This window comes from Larimichthys crocea, chromosome I (genome assembly GCF_000972845.2).
Source record: "Larimichthys crocea isolate SSNF chromosome I, L_crocea_2.0, whole genome shotgun sequence".
Lineage (NCBI taxonomy): Eukaryota > Metazoa > Chordata > Actinopteri > Sciaenidae > Larimichthys > Larimichthys crocea.
Window position 1 is genome coordinate 28,053,806 of NC_040011.1, and position 20,140 is coordinate 28,073,945.

At 41.7% G+C, this 20,140-nt stretch overlaps 2 protein-coding genes across 6 annotated transcripts in view; one reads left to right on the top strand and one right to left on the bottom strand.

The window, feature by feature from the left end:
* ubl3b (ubiquitin-like 3b) overlaps positions 1-8,331 on the bottom strand; it is a 12,221-nt gene extending 3,890 nt beyond the window's left edge. Inside the window, exons 1-5 of one of the 3 annotated variants that reach the window (XM_027283461.1) lie at positions 7,469-7,501; positions 3,780-3,888; positions 2,520-2,604; positions 1,596-1,672; positions 1,040-1,204 (exon numbers count right to left, since the gene is read on the bottom strand). In XM_027283461.1, the coding sequence (XP_027139262.1) occupies positions 1,118-1,204; positions 1,596-1,672; positions 2,520-2,604; positions 3,780-3,830 (300 nt within the window). In that variant the 5' untranslated portion in view covers positions 3,831-3,888; positions 7,469-7,501 and the 3' untranslated portion in view covers positions 1,040-1,117. Of the gene's footprint in view, positions 1-1,039; positions 1,205-1,595; positions 1,673-2,519; positions 2,605-3,779; positions 3,889-7,468; positions 7,580-7,715; positions 8,091-8,140 lie in introns of those variants that run through there. The other 2 variants (XM_010739201.3, XM_010739202.3) reach the window with 2 other exon arrangements.
* A 2,981-nt stretch (positions 8,332-11,312) lies between these two features.
* foxo4 (forkhead box O4) lies at positions 11,313-16,195 on the top strand. 3 transcript variants are annotated; one of them, XM_019253525.2, is made up of 4 exons: positions 11,313-11,515; positions 12,854-13,326; positions 13,817-15,394; positions 15,996-16,195. In XM_019253525.2, the coding sequence occupies exons 2-3, from the start codon at positions 12,880-12,882 to the stop codon at positions 15,362-15,364; spliced, it is 1,995 nt and encodes a 664-aa protein (XP_019109070.2). In that variant the 5' UTR covers positions 11,313-11,515; positions 12,854-12,879; the 3' UTR covers positions 15,365-15,394; positions 15,996-16,195. The 3 variants fall into 3 exon arrangements, with proteins under 3 accessions (XP_019109070.2, XP_027137224.1, XP_027137236.1); XM_027281423.1 differs by having other exon boundaries at positions 12,860-13,326; XM_027281435.1 differs by having other exon boundaries at positions 12,863-13,326.
* Positions 16,196-20,140: the final 3,945 nt, after the last annotated feature.

Sequence of the window (20,140 nt, forward strand, 5' to 3'; positions counted from 1 at the left end):
TAAATTTTCCTTTTTTTTTTAAATCTTTTTTTTTTTTTTTAAACTCTTCATCCAAGTGGGAAGCTCTCCCTCGTCCTGCCTGTTCTCAGTGTCCAGTAGAGGGGGGTCTCACAGCGACGACGCTCCGCCCTCTCATCATCAACCGCCTCTTCTGTCTGTGTTTAACTGGCCCGCCGTGTCGGCTCCCGTTACCAGAAAGCATCGCAGTCATCTAGTCCATAAAGTCAAAGCCAGAGGTGCGAACACGACACCTGATGGCACACGAGCGATCCTCCGACTCCATCTTTACAAAGCCGCCTCGCTGGGAGTCTGTTCCTGTTTTTCTCATGGACCTGTACGTCCTCCCCCCCGGTGGTTTAAAGCAGCTCTTCCTAATAAAAGTCTTTTCCTCCATTGGTCCTTTTCCAGGACAAACAGTTGTAAGTGTAATGGCACAAACGCCACTGGTGCTGATACAGACCGAACGGTTCAGTTGGTAAAAAGCAGAAAACCGTCTCCTGGGAGGATGGCACATTTTCTACCACATGGGGAATTCAGGTATGTTCCTCTGACCAAAAACTATTTAAAAAATAAAAATAAAACACCATTGGGGAAAAGAAGATGACGATGAAACACAATAAACACTTCTGAATTAACAGACTGGTTAAGTGCAATGAAGGGTTAACACTATTCAGTAAGACCTGGGGAAACATCCATGTGACTAGTAGGGAAGGTTAAGCCCCCACATCCTTTATAACGACTCTATGTCCATGAAAAGCAAAGACTTCTGGGTCTTTTTCCACTACGTATGACTGCTCTTTAAGACTTGTCCAGCAGCGAACAGGTCAGCGAGGGAGCGCATTTAACGTCATCTTCAAATATAATGAAATAACAACTGCAACAGTCGCCAAGACGGCAAAAATCTGGGGGCGAAAAGAGACTACATTGGCACAAAAAAAAAAAAAAAAGCCTCAGATTGGACGAGTGTTCAACCAAGCGGGTGACAGCCTCCCACCTCTTGTAATTATTCCAAATCCACAGCTGACAGGATGACAGGCAGGAGAGAACGGGGTGTGTTGCATGTTTATATATATATATATATATATATATGGTTGTGTATGTGTGTGTTTGTGTGAGGTTAGGTTAAAGGGTAGGGGTGTCGTTTCTGTTGCTTACAAGAGGAGACAGCAGTTGCTCTCTGTGGTTTTTTCTCTGTTCCTTTGACCTACGAGACAAGACAGCGAGACGTGGGGTGAGATAAAAAACAAACCGGCTGAAACTAGAAGAAGGCACATATCACTCTGCAGACTGTGTGTGTGTGTGTGGGAGGTTAGCAGCAGTAGCAACAAATGCCCACGGCACGATGCATGTGGAAAGGTCAAACAAACAACATTTAAGCTGCGTTATGTAATTAGGTACATAGCTGCAAACTCATGCAAAGAAACTGTTTTCTGTTACTGAACTTCAAATGTTTAAACTGAGCCTGAGTGACGAAACAGTGTTTACAGAGAGATTAACGGCTTCAGCTTTGTTTCAGAGCTACACACACACACATTATATCTGAACCTGGTGATGTATCGATATTCAGAAAGAAGACAAAGAGGAAGAATCCTCACCATGAGAGTTGGGCTCTGGAAGAGTCTCTCTGGCAACCAAGTGCATGACGGTCGTTCGGCCCGTGGCAGCTTTAGAGCTTTAAAAAAAGAAATATTATTATTTATTGGATATTTTATAGTACGACCCTATCCACGTTATATGATGAAAGATTTATGTCTGTGATAAAGTTTTTACTTTTTAGGCAAACTGTCACTAATAATGCTGTTGCTGTCAACATCATCGGTCTAATTTGTTAGTTAAAATGTTTCCTTTCAAGCTTTAGATATTGATGATTGTGCCCCCTTAATAATCCTGGATCCCCTCGTATAATATTGAAATACAAAAGACAAATTTTAAGATGGACAGGGTGAGATGAATTTCTCTTCACAAATCATACACATTTGTGCCGCCTGTCTCTATCCCATATAGGTGTCACTGACCTCTCATTCAGGAAATATTGTTTATTTATACTCTTTTTTAAACAGCAACATAATCCAAGCACAGAGAAGGAAGGAGGCTGATTGGCTGCAGTGAGTACAAGGACAGGGGGGTGAATGACAGCGTTTGATAAGAACACGTATAATTAACAACGCTGTGGACAGCAGTTTTGTTTACGACCCCTCAACCCACGTTATTTTCCTGTTACACCTTGCCTTACCACACTGCCTCAGAATATGAAGACGCTGGTGAACTGACACTGATTAGGCCACACATTCTTGGCCATTACTGGCCAATATTTTATAAAATCCTGCAGTTGTACCAATGACTCTCTCAACCTAAATATGATACACCTAAAACTCCATACAACCACTTAAACCTGAGGAAAGTTTATGAAACTTCAGATACAAAGTTATGGGTGGTTCGTTGTTATCTACAGGAGTGTTTTTAGTAAGGAGAGATAATAAGGTGGTATTTGTGTCTTCTTTGCTTAGACATGGTCTTACCTCCCAGGGTAACGTTGCCATGAAGGAAGCGTCCCGGAAGATAAGGCGCAGTATGCTGGGAATGCTCACCTCTCCTCCTCCCATCCTGTCACAGAGCGAGAGGACAAGTGCATCACTTACTACGACCCAAACTCATGCTGAAATATACCGATACAGATACATGTAAGTTTAAAAAATGATATATATCTGGCATTAGACGCCTCATGTCGCAGCATCGCAAGCATCCTTCTTGCACTTGGACTTGTTCTCTCCTATCACCCTGCAAGACCTCTTTGATCAAAGCTGTCTTCATATAAAAAATCTTAAGAGAAAGTTGTTGGCAAACAGCTCACTGTTGCTTCACAGCTGCACACAACATTTTAGATACATTTCATCGACACAGATCATCTCAGATCTACAATGACATAATGATGTTTCTGACACAGGTCATTTCACTGTTGGTGCTTCTGGATCTGAGACAGCTTTTGATATGTGGATCACTGCATCCTGATTAAAGGCTTTAGATGGATATTGCTGAGAGCGCCCTGGACTGGTTCTCTTTTTATCTTTTGGATAGAAGCTTTTCTGTGTCCCTACATGTTGAATCTCTGTCCTGTGGTGTGCCTCAGGGTTCCACCTTGGGTCCCTTATCGTTTGCCTTATACAGGCTTCTGTTAGGTCACATCATTAGCAAGTTTAAATGCATCACTTTTATCACTCTTTGCTGACATTAGCAAGTTTATCACTTTTATCACTCTTATGCTGATGATATTCAACTGTGTGTGTCGTGACTGTCTGTCTGATTGCCATTAAGGACTGCGTGGCTAACCAGTTTTTGCAGTTAAACACAGAAATGACTGAGGTCCTCATGATTGCATCCATAACTTCAATGGTTGCCCAGTGTATTCGGTATGTCTCTTCAGCTATAAAGTCTAGTTTAAGAATCTTGGTGTTATATTTGCACCTCGAACAACATATAAAGCCAGTCACCACTTGCAATGAAACACTGCCAAACTCAAGGCTGTAGTATCACAACCTAAGCTACAGATGATCATTTACTCATTTATATCATCTATTTTTTTTAATTATAAAACAAAGTATATAAGGTTTATTAAATTAAAAGATTATACATGGGCAACAATGGCAAGAAAACTGCCCTAGCAAAGGAAATAGAACAATTAACCCAGTTAATTATTAATATCATGCTAATATAATTTACAATCAAAATGACAATCTGTGAAATATACGAACATTAAAGAAATAAATCCTGTAAAAACATACCTGCAGGCCAGTTCTCAAACACATGCTTGGCGATGTCTGTGGCCGAGTCATTCGGGGAGAAAGTAAAGTCTTGCGTTTTCCCACTGACCAGGATAAGGCGGAGGTGCACCTATAACAAAAACAAACAAACAAAAAACAGCTCAGCCTGGGTCCATATGAGACGAGACAAACGCCAAACTTCCATTTAAGTTCTTCCTAATTAGTTGCGGTGAACGCCCTCCACTTCCTCTAACCTCTTCAGACATGGGTCGACCTTCAGGAGGCTGAGAAGAGACGGGCATTCCAGTCTAATTAGATTTATCCACACCAGATCTCCACCCTTTGACTGGGCGACTTCATTCACTGAGGGCTTACACTGAAGTGAGCCACTGTTGCCAAAGAGGACAACAGATATGGGTGGGGCCGAGGGGGGGAACACTGGCTCTTTAGTATCCAGGGCGCTGCGAGCTCCTCTCCGGGCTGTCGGCCTAATGCGATAACCCCAGGTGTCCCAGACAGCTCTGGGCCATGTTATTAAATTTACATGGCCAGTGCGTAGCCCCAAGGGGGACTGTGCATATGTGTGTGTGTGTGTGTGTGTGTGTGTGTGTGTGTGTGAGCGTCTTTAACAGTCAGGCTACACAAACCTAATCTGTTAAAACTAAAAATAAAAAGGTTGTTGTGTGAATGCCTTGAAGCACTAAATAGTACACTGACATCAGGAAATCCCTTCACACACAATCTACTATAAGAAAAAACATCAAAACAAAATCAATTGACAAACAGAAACTGTAATTAATCTTTCAAGTGTAAACTTCGAGGACACTTTTTCCAGATTCTCAATGATGATTTGCTGCTTTCATGTGAACCTTCTTATGTGGTTAAAACTGACGCAAGATGAAGAACAGACCAGATAATTAGAGAATAAAAATCAGCTTCTTAATTGATACTTGAAAATAAACATTAGCTGTAGTCCTGTACTGTGGTACAGTTAATAGTCACGCATACAAACATTAATTATTACTATGACAGCAGCAGGAAACAATTTGCGCCAAGACTGAAGCAGATTTTCAGCTTTGAGTGTGAGTCACATTCATGTTGAGTGAACAGAGATTTTTATACATAAACTTCATACAAAGTCCACCAATTTCACAATATTTTAAAATACTAATAATCTTTTTAAGTTTATATGTGAACACAGAACAGATGAGATCTTAAGTATTACATCCTAATCAGTGAGGAGGCACACGGTCAGGTTGTGGACTATAAAAGGTCTCGACAGATAGAAAGAATTCAATTAACATTTACATGGTTATAACAATCCCATTTCACCAGTATTTAAGGTTTTTAATTATCGCCATAATGTGGATAGAGTTGATCTACTGGAGCATTTAATTTATTGTTTTTGTTGAAAGAGAAATCAGATCTCACATCCACAATCTACAAAATGAGACAAAATTGCTCACCTCTTTATAGAAACATTAACATAAGGGCAGGTAAATTTTAGGAAAATTCAACATTAAGACAAGAAAACAAATAGTTCTTTGGCCAAATCAATCATCTGAACCCAGCCCAAACTGTAAAACCGACATTAAAATAAAGCTTCAACTTACTGAAAACCACATGATTGTTCTCTCACACACACACCTTGTTGGTTTGTTTTGATTGTTTTTGTCAATGATACAATGTCTATTAATATATTTATTTATTTATGGGAGAAAAGTTTGTTCTTGTATTTCTGTATATATGATGTTTCATTTTTGTGAATAAAAAATAAATAAATAAAGCTTCAACTGAAGATGGAGCATCACAAGGACAAAGGATGGATGAAATGAAAACCCCACCCATATACAGTATATACTGTATATCTGGTAAAATGTTGAATTTCTTATCATCATGTACAATATTTTACTGTTTCATCTCACATAACAACTATTAATAGATGTTTATTCAAACAAACTGTGGTTTGTGGCTTCATTAACACCGATTTCCAGCAGCCTTGCACCTACATGTGTTTTTAAATGGGTCACTTGTTACTTTGTGCAATGACAATAAAGTTTAATCTAATCTAATCTAACTCTCGGGTTTCAAGCAGTCGTCAGTAGCAGAGCGTTTGCAATCATGGTTTTACATTTATACTCATAAGTCCACTTATTTTATCAGTCGGTACCGTCAGCTCATGCTCAGGGTTGAAACATCACTCTGACCTAAATTATTGATCCACTTTGGATCTAAGTTGTCTAATTTATGCTGCAGCAAGTACTGTTCCTTATTCGTCCATTAATCCATCATCTCTAATCAATCATGCTGCTACTCCAAACATTACTTTGAGGGGTGAAAACATCCAATCAACTAAATCTTTACTGGGATGTCTCTACTGACAGAAGGGATTAATTTTTCCCGACATCTGACCTTCGAAAGGTGGCACATGAACTTTCTTTGGTTCACAAATCACAGAGGAGAGAACAAAGAGACTTAACCACGAGGTGTGACGTCAGGAAGGGACGACCCCACTCTCTGATCTGTTTACAAATACAATCCTCCCTCGGTGGTCCTCTGCCCTCCCATCCCCCCTCTCTGAACTGAATAACCTCAATGTGGGGTTACATACCCATGTCATCATTAACAAGCTTTGTCCCCCATCCCTGTCCCCCATCCCTTTCATCAACACAACAAAATAACAACAAAGTCAAATCTGCCTGGTTACTCATGGCAACATCCTGCAGCTTCACAAAGGTCCTCGAGGTCCACCAATCCAAAAGGAAGACATTAAATCCTTCAAACGCTGTTGTGAATTAAAAAAAAGGGTTAACAGAGATACCAGGGGCATTTCTGAAGTTTCCTAAAAACAAAACAAACCACGCAATATGATTAAATCCTACTCTGCCTTACTGTACGGATGTAGGTGTCCCTAGATAAAACATTAAACTTTTTTGTTTAATTGTGTCTATGTGTGTCTCAAAGGCCACAACAAAAAAAATACAATTTTGAGAATAATCTGCTGATTATTTTTACAATTAAGAAACTACAGAAATTATTAAAAACTCCCATGAATGTATGCAATTCACAACTCCATACAGCAGAAAAAAAAGGTGAAAATTTGGGAATTCATAATAATAAATGTCAACAAATTTGACTTTTTTACTTTAAAATCTATTGTAAATTATTAACAGATCCTCACAATTGTTGCAGATTAATTTTGTTTTACTGGAATAACTGCCCTAAACACTAGCACTAAAACAACTGATTGTCTCATTGACATGAAATTAAAATTTCTCCTTCTCTTTTAATACGTTCAGGTTACACAACCAGCATCCAGAGATTGTAACTGTGAGATATATATACATATATATATGTATGTATGTATAATTATAATTTCTACCGCTTCCTGTGGCGGTGGTGTTGGGGGGCTGTGGGGGTTCAGGATTTATTAAGAGGGCACAATCAATTGACATCTAAACCTTGAAAGGAAAGTAGGGCAACGTTTTAACTGAGATTAGACAGATGGCGTTCACAGGAACAGCAGTCACGGCCCCGGCGTTTGTTAATCCATCCTGCTCCCTCCCCAAACCTAAATTATTTGAACTTGGGGAAACGTTCATGTAATGTTGTCACAGTGTTTTCAGACAATGCAAAGACTTCACGTGCCATCATCAAGCAGCCTTTAGCTCTGGGTTGCTGTGGTAACATAACTTCAGACCCTCACTCACCATATCAAGATCCCTCTGGGTGGTCATGGCTCAGGAAGGATGAAGGCCGTGGACGAGGAGCAGAGAGGACAGGACTGGTGCGCTTCAGCTGCTGGAGAAGGGGCCAGAGCCCTGACACAAACAACACAAACACTGTGAGGCAGCTTCCCACAGCCTGGCACCATAACTGCACATATCATCCATTATCCAGCGAGCTAACGTCACATTATCAATCAGACGTCAAACCTGCAAATGATCGATCAGTTACCTGAAATTAAAGTAGTGAGCAGACAGGCTCACCTCACCACGGTTTATGTGATTAAAATAACAAACTTAGCAGTCCGGCTGCGGCAGAGGTTAGCTCCGAAGCTAAGGTCTTTTAACACTTAACGTGAAGCTAGTCAGGCTAGCGGGCTAATGTTTCTTCTGCATCCAGCCTCGGCTGCACATCAGCTGGCTTGTGGCGATAAAGCAGCGGATGCTTTAAAACTGAAAATGTATCTCACTCGGAGCACAACAACCAGCACCGAGCGTCCCCCTGACACATTTTGAAACCGAGCTCTGCGAGCAGGAAGGCTACAGTTAGCATTAGCTGCCGTGTTAGCGTATGCAAATCCTGCTCTCGCCTGGTTAGCTGCGGGCTAGCTGGCTAACCAAACGTGCAAACGGTGATTTGTGTCGCGTCGACCTCACCTGCATCTGATGACTACGATGGATGTTTGCATTCAGTTGAAATGACGAATCAGTGGGGGGCGATTTCGATGAGGAAAATATCGAGTGTAGATTGCTATCGCTGACTGTGGGTATCGGTGGCTAATGGACGGGAAGACGCCGGATGTCAGCTGGTTGTAAACACAGAGAACGAACCGCAAAGGCTGCTGGGAGTTGAAGTCCACAACGCGTAAGGGCTGACCTAATATAAAAACAGCAACCTTTCTGCTGCTTCATATTCTGCATTCATTGTGGAACTTGTTGGTTAATTTGATGAACTTTTCATGTATTTAGACAGTGTGTTACTTATGACGTTGGTTCAAGACACATTTCGCAATAATTTTCCAATTTATGTCATGCTTTGGTGAAAAATAGAAGAAGAGATAGAAGAAGAAGAAGAGATACTTTATTAATCCCCCCAACGGGGAAATTCTTTTTTTCACTCAGTTTTTATTTACATGCATTTTTTAACCCCAAACACACATACAGCACAAAGGCTCATAGACATGCAATGTGGAGAGAGATGGTGGAGTGATGGGCAGCCAGCCAGAGCAGCGCCCTGCAAGCCCTTCGGTGCCTTGCTCAAGGGCACATCGGCAATGCCCAGGAGGTGAACTGGCACCTCTCCAGCTACCAGTCCACCTTCTATAATTTGGATCCATGCTGGACTTGAACCGGCCACCCTCCAGTTCCCAAGCCAAGTCTCTATAGACTTTATAAATAAATAAATAAATGGTCCAAAGGCGTGACAATCTCCATAAGTCCCAATGTTAAAATGTCCAACTTCACAGCAGAAATAAACAGCCTGGTACAAAAAAACAGTTTTGGTCTCTTTAGCTAATTCCTCATTCATGACAACTGTACTGAGGGTGATTTTTTTAAATAGAACTCACCTGTTAAAATTATATTAAGGCTTAAAGTTATGCATAATTAACAGCATAACAGCTTTGATTGACAGGTAAGTGGTGGTACAGATCAGTCCTAGTAGTTCTACTAACAGTCCACACTAAAAGTCCACTTACTGCCTTTGTCCAGAACCACATCACATGGTCTTCATTGGCAGATTGAGTTTGTTCTGTTGTCATGAAGATTATTAGTATGACAATTGCACAAACTCCTTGGAGACTGTGAAATGTCCCGCTCAACCAGGTTATTACATTTGAAACTTGTGCAATACTGACTGTGGCAGTGGACCAAATGATTAAAACAGAAGAGACAGAAATAGTTCAGTGCAGTTTGGATTTTTGTTGTCCATGACGAAGACACACATTTTACCTGAGCTCACATATCAGTACACATACACAGGTCCAGTTTTGTTCAAGACACAGGATAGAAAAAGCTGCAGACAAGCACGCATTCTCTGGTTCCTGAAGTTGATCCCATGAGACATCAGGTGAGTCATGGTAGCTATCAGACACCTGGAGCCACAGCAGCTTTCACACGGCATGGCTTCCTGTATAAATGCCTCACCTAGTCTGAGTCACAACTCAGCTAATGAGAAACAGTGCAGCATTAAAAAGCAAACTTTAGAGAGGGAATTTAAGTATGGTACAGACCTCAATGTACTGGGTTACTTTTAGCATGACAAGTAAGCATCACAAGTAAGCAGAATACAATACAATCGACTGTAAATTACACTAAAGACACAAGCAAACTACATGGAGGTTAAAGGACATAATACTCTGACTAACCTATAATATATGACAACAAACACTACAGTAAGATGAGAGAGAACTTCTGAAGTGCTTTCTCATTTCAGGCTTTCTAATCTACCACATCTGTTTTAAGAGTTGTTTCACTTTAATTAGGTTCTTGTCATCGAAATGCCCAGGTAACAGAACTTCATGCTCAGAAAACCACAGAAAACTCCAGTCAGTTAAAGGCAATAATTAACAGAGTCAAGTTATAAATCTCCAATCAAGTCTCAGATCTAAATTATAGCTTGTGCACAGTATCAAGTTGATTGTGCAATCAACTATTTCTTATGAGATATAAGATGTTTTAAAGGTCCAGCATGTAGAATTTAGTGGCATCTAGTGGTGAAATTTGCAGATTGCAACCAACTGAATACCGCTTACCTCATCCTCTCATTCCAAGCATGGAGGAGAAACTACAGTGGTGAGAAACTTATGAAAAATGTGAAACTTTTAAGATAAGATGGACTTTAATGATCCCATGCCGAGGGAAAAGTAAGAAATATATATACAAAAAATACATGAAGTCATGTCTGACAGCTGTTGAAATGAAGGACCTGTGGTAGTGCTCCTTTTTACATGGTGGGAGTAGCAATCTGTTGGTGATGGAACTTTTTAAGACCCCCACAGTCTCATGCAGAAGGTGAGAAGAGTCCTCTATGGAGTATAGGGGACAGTCTAGGACAGAGCTGGACCTCTATACAGTACCAGTTTGTTGAGTGAAAATGAGAATTATATTGCCTTTCAGGTCAGAAGCTCTGTAAGAACGACTTTATTTTCTCTTTGTCTTATTTTTTTTTTAATGAAAGGTTGATGAATTGTTGTGGTTAATGAGACAACAGATTAGGCGGGTTGATGTTTTGTTATTATGCTCCTTAAATAAAAGCAGTGACAACCTTTTTTGGATCAACTGTACACATTAAAAGGTAACTCCATAAACATACAGCAGTCACCATGAAAATAAACAATAGTAAATAAATAAAAGTTGTTGCTTTCTTACAAAAAACAAAACAAAACATGTACAATAAGAAGAGACTGGGTGGGTCTGATCTTTTCCAACAAAACTAATAGAAGAACAGCAATTTTGAATATTGAAAAATTCATTTACAGTTTCAAAGTTAGGTAGGTTATTCATCTCTCTTAACTTTATGTAGTTTTAGATGAAAATACCTGTGAAAACATTTGTGAAAGAAACACTTTTCATTTACATGTAGCAAAATTAAGAAATAGTATTTTTGTTGCTGTAAATAGTATGAAAATTGGTAGTTTTGTAGTTCAAGTTATTGTAGTCTATTAATAATATCAGTACTGAAATTACACTTACTTAAACTCCCTAAGTGTAGCTGGGGCTGAGCACACCTTCATAAACTGTTATATAATGTACTGTTACAGGTACCTGTTACCTCCTTCAGCTGCTGTTTACGTCCGCGCTGTCACATGAATGACTCGGTTACCCAGAAGTCCACTGTGCGCAGGCGCAGAGCGCGTTGCCTGACAGTGGTAAACAGACGTCAGAAGGGTGTCTTCGCCTCGAGTCAAAACAAAACAAAACAAAACAAGTCAAAAAGATAGTGAAGGAGTGGATATTTGGACAACCACGGCGACGGGAACTTTTACAAAAGTCACTGCTGAATAGAGACGGCCACTTGAAGGACTATCGGAGGTATTTCACTGACTTTTTCACGGATTGTAAACTCTGGAGTAGCAGCAGCTTAACCAGCTAACGTTACGGAGGCTATCGTGCTGTTTTCAAAGTGCGGCGAGGGGGAGCCGACAGACCTCCAAGGCGACCCAACTTCAACCCAACACCCGGGAATTCGCTTCGTAGCTCGTCTACGAGACCTCGGGGGCGAAGCTCTGGCGCTGAGCTCCAGGGCCTCGGTCGAAAGGAGGCTTTTATAACCGCTTCTTCGAGCATCGTGTGCCGCGGCAGGAGTGTGGAGAAACATGGCAGATGGTGACATGCGCCTGGCCGCAATGTGGCGGATCGTGCAGACCTGAAAGCCCGGACTTCCCTCCCTCCCTCCACTCACGTACATTTCTCTCATCTTTACACTTTTATCAACTTAAACACTAGTCGACCGGTTACACTTTATCCTCCTCCTCCTCTCATTGCGTTGTATTTTATTAGTTTGAGTTACAGCGGCTTTACCGTGCAGGCCAAAGAGACGGCGGCCAAACGTCTCTGCTGTTTTTTACACTTTTCTTTCGGCAGTTGGCGAACAAACCGTTTCTCGGATCGTCAGCCGTTAGACGTTTGTTTTTCTTCGTTAACCGGGTTCATCTGAGACTGTCTGCAAACATTTTGGGGGAGTTTTATTTATTTTTTAAAAAGTTTTTTTTTTTTTTTTTTTGCCCAGACATCACGTTGTTTACAAGTGGAGGCTCTCCTAAGAAGATCCTTTGTAACAGGACTCAGCTAATCCCTGTTTGTAGTCTTACGGTAAAACGAGACAGGCCCCAGTTTGAACGTTTAACAACAGGGATTATTGTAATTTGGCAACTTTTGGTACCAAATAACCCTTCATTTTTAATGTATTCTAGCAATATTGCTTTGTTTTCTGGTTAATATTTACATTTATTAACAGGAATGGCATTATTTTGTCTGCATAAACCTGTAAGGTTCATTGTCAGGTGAGCCAAACCTCTGTACATCCAGATGTTTTGGTGCTCATTGCCACTCTGCCACTTTTGTTTTTATTTCATTCAAACAAAGGGACTGTCATCCCAGCCCTCCTTCATGCTATATAAATCGGAAGGTTTATGATAGTTACTATTAAGGAGATTATTTGGGTTCCCTAATCTCCAATCTGAGGATTAACAGAGGCTATTGGTGTGTCCAGATTATTACGTCTCTTTCCTAGGCCCCTCTGTTTACACCCCGGCGCCGGGTGGAGCATATTGTTTGTGTGTGTTTGCACCACCCCGCTCAGTTATCTTTTAAAGTTTAAAGGTAGATGTTTTAGGTGGTCCCATCTTTTTTTATTTTTTTTTTTATTTGGCTGAGTGGAAGTTCAGAGGACCACCATGGAGGAGTCGTCGGTGCCCCCGATTGACCCAGATTTCGAGCCGCAGACCAGACCTCGCTCCTGCACGTGGCCCCTGCCGAGACCCGACATCTCGGCGGTGAAGCCGGAGGGCGCGGACGGCCCCGAGTCCGCCGCTGGGACTCCGCCCGCCGACGAGGACAAGCCCGAGCCACAGCAAATCACATCCGAGCCCGAGAAGGCTGCAGGGGCGGCGGCGGGCGACGGTGCGATCGTGGCCGGCGTGGGCGGAGCCGGCGCGACGCCCCGCAAAGGATCATCCCGGCGCAACGCGTGGGGGAACCAGAGCTACGCTGATCTGATTAGCCAGGCCATCGAGAACTCACCTGAGAAGAGGCTGACCCTGGCTCAGATCTACGAGTGGATGGTGAAAACAGTGCCTTACTTCAGAGACAAAGGAGACAGCAACAGCTCAGCTGGCTGGAAGGTGAGTGTGGGTGGTGCACATGTTTACTGCATCATTTATAAGGTGGACTCTAATGTTTGAAGTGCTGTAAGTCATAAGTTTATAGCTGGACATATTATGTAACATCATAGACACTGGTTATTGTTTGGGCTGGGCAATTTGGAGAAAACACATCACAGTTTCAGGACAATAAAGATCTGAACCTGTCTAATACATGTTGCAGGTTGTAACCCCTTCAAACAAAGCAATGACGGCTCATCACAGTTTAAATTTGAATGAAAAAAAATTAATGTAAGATTAAAATTATGGTAAAAATTAGATGCAGATTACAGGAAAGTCTGACAAATACATATACAGATACATACAATTATGTGTGGTTTTCTGTTTTTTTCATGACCCCACAGATTTATCTTGTGACCTCTTGGGGGCGTCCCAACTCCCACATTGGGAATCTTTAGTGTCAGGAGGATTATTTAAACGTTGCTTAACCTACATTTCTCTCCTTCTCCAGAACTCAATTCGCCACAATTTATCACTCCACAACAAGTTCCTGAGGGTACACAATGAATCAACAGGCAAGAGCTCCTGGTGGATGCTCAACCCGGAGGGAGGGAAGACCGGCAAAGCTCCTCGCCGCCGCGCCGCCTCCATGGATAACAGCAGCAAACTGCTGAAGAGCCGCATGAGGGCCAAGCAGACCAAGAAGCAGGCGGGAGCAGCCGGCCTGGGTGGCGCTGGAGGGGCGCTGCAGGGGGACGGCGGCACAGGTTCAGGAGGCGCAGACAGTCCAAATTCGTCCCAGCAGTTCCCCAAGTGGGGGGTTAACAGCAGCAGCCCCTCGTCCCGTGGCAGCCTGGATGACGCCGACATGTGGACCACCTTCCGCCCACGCGCAAGCTCCGATGCCAGCACCCTCAGCGGGCGTCTGTCCCCCATTGCTCCTGGACAGGAGGACGACGATAACTTGCCTGAGGACTCAATGCTGGCGAGATACACTGCCAGCAGCTTGACCCCCACCCTCACCGAGACCCTCATGGAGGAGCTGGATCTGATCGATGGCCTCACATTGATGACTGGGCAGCAGGGAGGGGCCAGTCCCAGTACAGCCCCACCAGCACCTCCCACTCCACTGCCCTCCGCCTCCACCCTGCTGCCTCGGGGTTCCAGCTTCTCCTCCTTCCATCAGCTGCAGCCATCCAGCATCCCGCAGGCCCCGACTCACACCGGGACCCAGGCCTCCATCTCTCAGTGTGGACCCAGCAGCAAAGAGCCGTCAACTTTCAGCAACTCCCTTTTCAACCCCATGTCCAGTCCTGGCTCTCGTGGGAGCGGCCATTATAGCACCCACGTGCCTTCCAGCCTGGAGGCACTGCTCACCTCTGACTCCCCTCCTCCGAGCGATGTCATGATGACTCAGGTGGATCCCCTCATGCCTAATCCTGGAGGGGTGGGCCTGATGGGCATTGGTACGTCCGTGGTGGGCGTGAGGTCCAAACCCAATCAGCTACTGTTGGGTAAAGGACTTGAGCCGAACACGGTGGCCCCCATGGCGCTGCAGGCTCAGATGCAGCCGCAGCAGCAGCAGCAGCAGCATCACCTCCGCCACCAGCAGCAGCCGCACCAGCAGCAACAACAGCCACAACAACAACAACACCAGCATCACTCTCAGATGGGGTTGGGGATGATCCTCTCAGGTATGCCTCAGGACCCATCTCAACTCTCTGCTCTCAAAGTCCAACATCCCACGGTGCCAGCTGTGGGCTCTCATCACGGCGGGCCTGTCACCTCAGCCAATCCCGGCGTGAGTGTGCAGGGGATGAGCCCGTTCGGCGCACCGTCCTGCTTCCCGACCGGTCAGGACCGATTGCCCACAGACTTGGACATAGACATGTTCACTGAAAACCTGGATTGTGACGTGGATTACATCATCAAGAGTGACCTCATGGACGGTGAAGGCATGGACTACTTTGATAACTTTGACACCATACTGCCTGGAAGCCAAAGCTACGCAGGTCCGGCCACCACACAGGGCTCCGCTCACAGCTGGGTGCCCAGCTAAGTCCTCAGCTGACCACACAGAGTTAGCCAGGTACGCCGATCACTCTCAGGTTTCATTATTGATTAATGTTTCAACTGCTTTGATGAACACTTTAAACATGGAGAAATGCACATTTCAATTATTTTTTTAGAGAACAATTTGAATCATGTCAAATCGTCACATTTGAGGAGCTGCAATCCTAAATATTTATCGCTTTGGTTCAAATAACAACCGAAATAAGCGATTAATGGATTCATTGACCAACAGAAAATTAATTTTGATAGTCAATTAATTGTTCAAGTCATTTATGAATAGAAAATCGAAACATTCATACTTTCATTCATGTGAGGATTTGTTTCTTTTCTCTGTTCTGTATAATTGAAAATTGACGTGACTCTTTTAGAGAGTCACATTGGACTACGATGAGCATTTTTCACAGTTTTCTGACATTTTTTGTACAAACAGTAAATCAAATTGACTCATTGACTTATCAGCCTACTGTTTCACAGCACTACCTGTAGATTCAGTGTGCAGGTATTAAAATTATCTCAGTGAGGTGAATAGATGGTCAGTAGATGATTTTGGCTACTTCACTCACATAATCTGGATTTATGAACAACATGTCTGACCTCTGCATCATCTCGTCTTTCAGGATCAGGATCCAATCAAGATAACCTCACAAAACGACAGAGCGACCGGTGCATTCCTCCTCTCTGCTGGCTGGAGGTCCTATTTTCAGATTCGATGCTCCTCTTGGACTTTAAAGACAGTATCAGACCTCACATGTCATGTGCCAAGACATGCAGAGGCCAGGGAGGAGATTTCAGGCTACTATGCACAATTTTTTTTCTCCCGTTGAAAAAAACAAAACAAAACATAACACTTGCAACAATTTGGCTGCTAGCCTTTTTTCTTTGTTGTTCTTTTAATCCTGACTGATTTTTAAAGACGCGTGAGATGTTTTCAGAGTGAAAAGACAAATCATTAACTCCCCTCTGCTGGGAGTTCATATTTCAGTTATGTTACACCAGAATAGCTTTAGGTTGGATACGGTACTTGATGGCTTTGGTATTGAAGACTCAGTGGACTGTGTGTTTTTGGAGAAATGGCCAGTTTTCCATTGACACTTGCCGAGCACGAATAGCCCGACCAAATGCTGTTTGATCGTCTGAATCAGGTGCAGCTACTCCGCTGCGCCGCGGAAGAAGAGAGGCTTCATCGCAGGAGTCTGTCAAAAGGATTGTGACTGTGTTGTGAAGAGGTGGAAGATAAAGACTGGATGAGTGGAGGTATAAAATGTTTGATTCAACATTGGCTACACATCTCGCCCTATCGTGTGATTGGACTATGATCAAATGTATGATTCAGATTTCTCACGTTAGAGGAAAAAAAAGATAAAAGATAATGCATTGTTTCTCCAGTTACATCCGGTGATTGAACAGTTAAGGATATGTATTTGCAGTTTGGCATTTTTGGTGTTATGGTAGATGTCAGTTAGAGGGTGTTTTCTTCCCTGATGTGCAGTTAAACTAACAAAATGAAGAAATGTGATTTGTGAATTAACACACCGGGCATTCAAGGGTAAATTTATTTGCCAACAAGCGATTGGTTGGCCAAGTATTATATTGTGTCAGAACAGCAGTATGCCTCCACTGTCAGATGGTCTACCTGATTATTCTTTTCATCGTTTTCAAAGCACTTCGGTTTCCTGTGACACGGGGACCCCAAACTACGAGAACACATCTACATTAGGTTATATCATTTCATTAAAAGAGTTTAAATCCTGTAAAGAAACAAAAAACACATTGCACATGATGACACGCTATGCAGATTTATCAGGAAAACTAAATGAAATCTTGAAGGAAATTAGAAAACAGAAAAATCACTTCTTGAAGGGTTTTGCTATTTAACATTTTCCTGATATTTTGTCGGGGTGGGTTTGAGGGGGGACGTGTGTCATCAGAAAATCCTCTCACACTTTGATTATTCAGTACTTCAGTTATTCAGATTATTCAAGAAATTAATTCACTGTGTGAGAAGTACAAAAGAAAAGAATATATTTGATTAGAGTTTTAATATACAATTTAGATGGAGGTAATAAATGAGATATTAATACATATGAGTATATTACTAATGAAAAGTGATGTTTTTTTACATTGGAAGAAGCATTTTCAGATAATTTCTAACGGTAATTTTCTATACTTTTATTTTTGTAAAGGATGAGATGCATGTAGATTTTTTTTACATAACCAAAGGAACACTAATATTTGCATTCGCGTGGCATTTAGGGAGCGCTTGGGCCTGACACAGCATCTCAGTGTACATAAGCTTTGCAAAAGATGCCTGTAACGAATTAATTCTGACTTGAGGCAAAGAGCATCAGTACTTGACCGTTTTAACTAAAATTCCCAGTGATCTGCCTCATCTTTTTTCAGCATTAATCATGAATCCAAGTTAGCAGAAAAAAAAGTAAAAAAAAAAGAAAGAAAAGAAAATCTGCACTGAAATGTGGGCACGGCGAGAAAAGATCATCGTCCCGCGTTTCAACACGTCGCCGTATTCTCATCTCAAAAAACAGACTAATACAACTGTTACCTCTCAGGGTCGCTCGGAGGGAAAACAACAGGAAAACAAACAGCAGAAAAATATTTATTCTACACATTTTCTCTGTTACGACAGACTGGAAACCAACACACCACGTCTTGGTTTTGTTTTCCTCGAGACAATTCTGTCGAGTTGATCTCAGATTTGACTTCCCATTTTTCTTGTTTCGTAACGTATTCTAGCTCTCCAGCCATGTATATCAGTACTAGCCTATCCCTTGGGTTTTTTTTTGTTTGACTGCCAATATTTAAAACACTATAGCATGATGTTACTCTGTAGCAATATGGACTTTATTTTGTCATTTCTCCCCCTTAAAACTTTGTGTTTTGTGTTTGTATTTAATGACTTTGTTTATAACAATCAGAAATAACATCCCTGCAGTTTAAACTCTTAATATTCATCATTTCACTGTAGCTATGTGAATATGTTAGCCCCTGATCTGTGTAAAGCACTCTTGTTTTGTTTTTTCGTTTCTCTCTTTTTGAATGGTGCTAGATGTCATTTGTGACGTATCCTGTATGAGTACGCCATGATTCAATGGGTGCATATCAGGGCCTTTTGAATATTCTGTATACAGCACAAGGATCTTAATTTGGTGTAATCAATCCGCAGTCCTTCAGCGTGTTTGTTTCTATGTTTATGTTTTGTTTATGTTATGTTTATATTGATATTATATATAGATATAATAAAATATATATATATAATATATATATATATATATATATATATAATATATATATTATAGAATTAACCCCCCTCCCAAAAAAAAAAACAGGTCACTTAAACAGATCTGGAAACTGACCGGCTTGTTCAAACTGCATGATTTTATTATTGTTTTAATCTAATTATTTTAGAATGTTGTATATACAACAAATTTCCCCCAGTTTTTCTGAACTAATGTTGAGGTGTTGGGTGGTGAAATAGTGAGAGGACGGACCGCAGCATGAAAAATGAGTGTTGGTTGGTTTGTGAGTCTGCTGCACCAAGCTTCGATGTCTCTAGTTTACTGTCGCCTCCTTAAGAACAGAACGAGGCAGGTGTGGCGTTATTACTTCCCTTGTATCTCCCCCCTATTATGTAATTACAACTATCATATTTTTTCTTCAGTTTTCTTTAACTAGTTAGTCACTGTATGTTTGTTTTGAAATTTAAAAATTGCCCCATTTGATACAGCATTTTATCATCACGGGTGGGTTTTTTTTTTTTTACTTTGATTGTTCCCATTGGGGAGGGTGGGGTCGGACAGGTTATAATAATAAGTTGTGCATACGCCAATTATGTTTGATATTTTGATTAATGTTAATAGATTTTCTTTCTTTCTTCTCCCCCCTCTTCAGTCTTTTTTCTTTCTTTACACATTGTAAAGTCAGCCAGAGATGACAAACGGTTCTGAACAGCAGAAATAAATTCAATAAACTGTTTAACCCACCTCGTCTGGCTTGTTGGTCCAGAGTTACTCAATGTCTTTGAAATCAGACTGCCACAAGAGGGTGCTGTGACCAGTCATATATAATATCTAACTACATGTAGCAGCAGGTATAAGTGGACTGTACTGTAGCCTAATGTACGAGGTACAAACTCCAGTCTTTTCTACTAAAACTTGCAATAAGGCTTCAACGTTATGACTTCAGTCAAATAGATACTGTCCAAAGTTTGTATGTTTTCAGAGTCATTATCTCTTGATGTTACCATCCACCCACTGCAGCTCAGCAAGGAAAGAGAAACACAAAGAGAAAGTTTTGTTAGCTTCATATCACTGTCAGACTGTTTCAGTCTCGTGTTATTTTGTCCACCATCACTGACACTGAAATTACATCAGGAAGGGTTATCTCTGCAGTTAGTCGGAAGAGGAGCAACAAGTATGATGTTCATACATTGAAAAAAATGTGAATCTATCCAGCAGTTCATATACACAAGGTGGATAATAAATAAATAATAATAAATATATAGAAGGAAGTCATGCTGGTGGTGAAGAGTTTAACAGCTGTTAGAATGAAGGACCTGTAGTAGAGCTCCTTCTTACATGGCAGGAGCATCCTGCTGCTGAAGGAGATGTGTTTGTTAATGTGTTTTCTTCACTCCCTCTCAGTTTTAATTTCATTGTTGAACTCATTATTAGCTTGCAGACTTCAAACCTGACCTGAGATTTCTGATTGGTATTGGCTAGTTTTTACAAGGCTTAGAGGCAAATTT

Coding starts and splice junctions, on each gene's coding strand:
- foxo4 (XM_019253525.2), top strand. CDS start 12,880: ATGGAGGAGTCGTCGGTGCCCCCGATTGACCCAGATTTCGAGCCGCAG. Junction 13,327..13,816: donor ACAGCTCAGCTGGCTGGAAG/GTGAGTGTGGGT, acceptor CTCCTTCTCCAG/AACTCAATTCGCCACAATTT.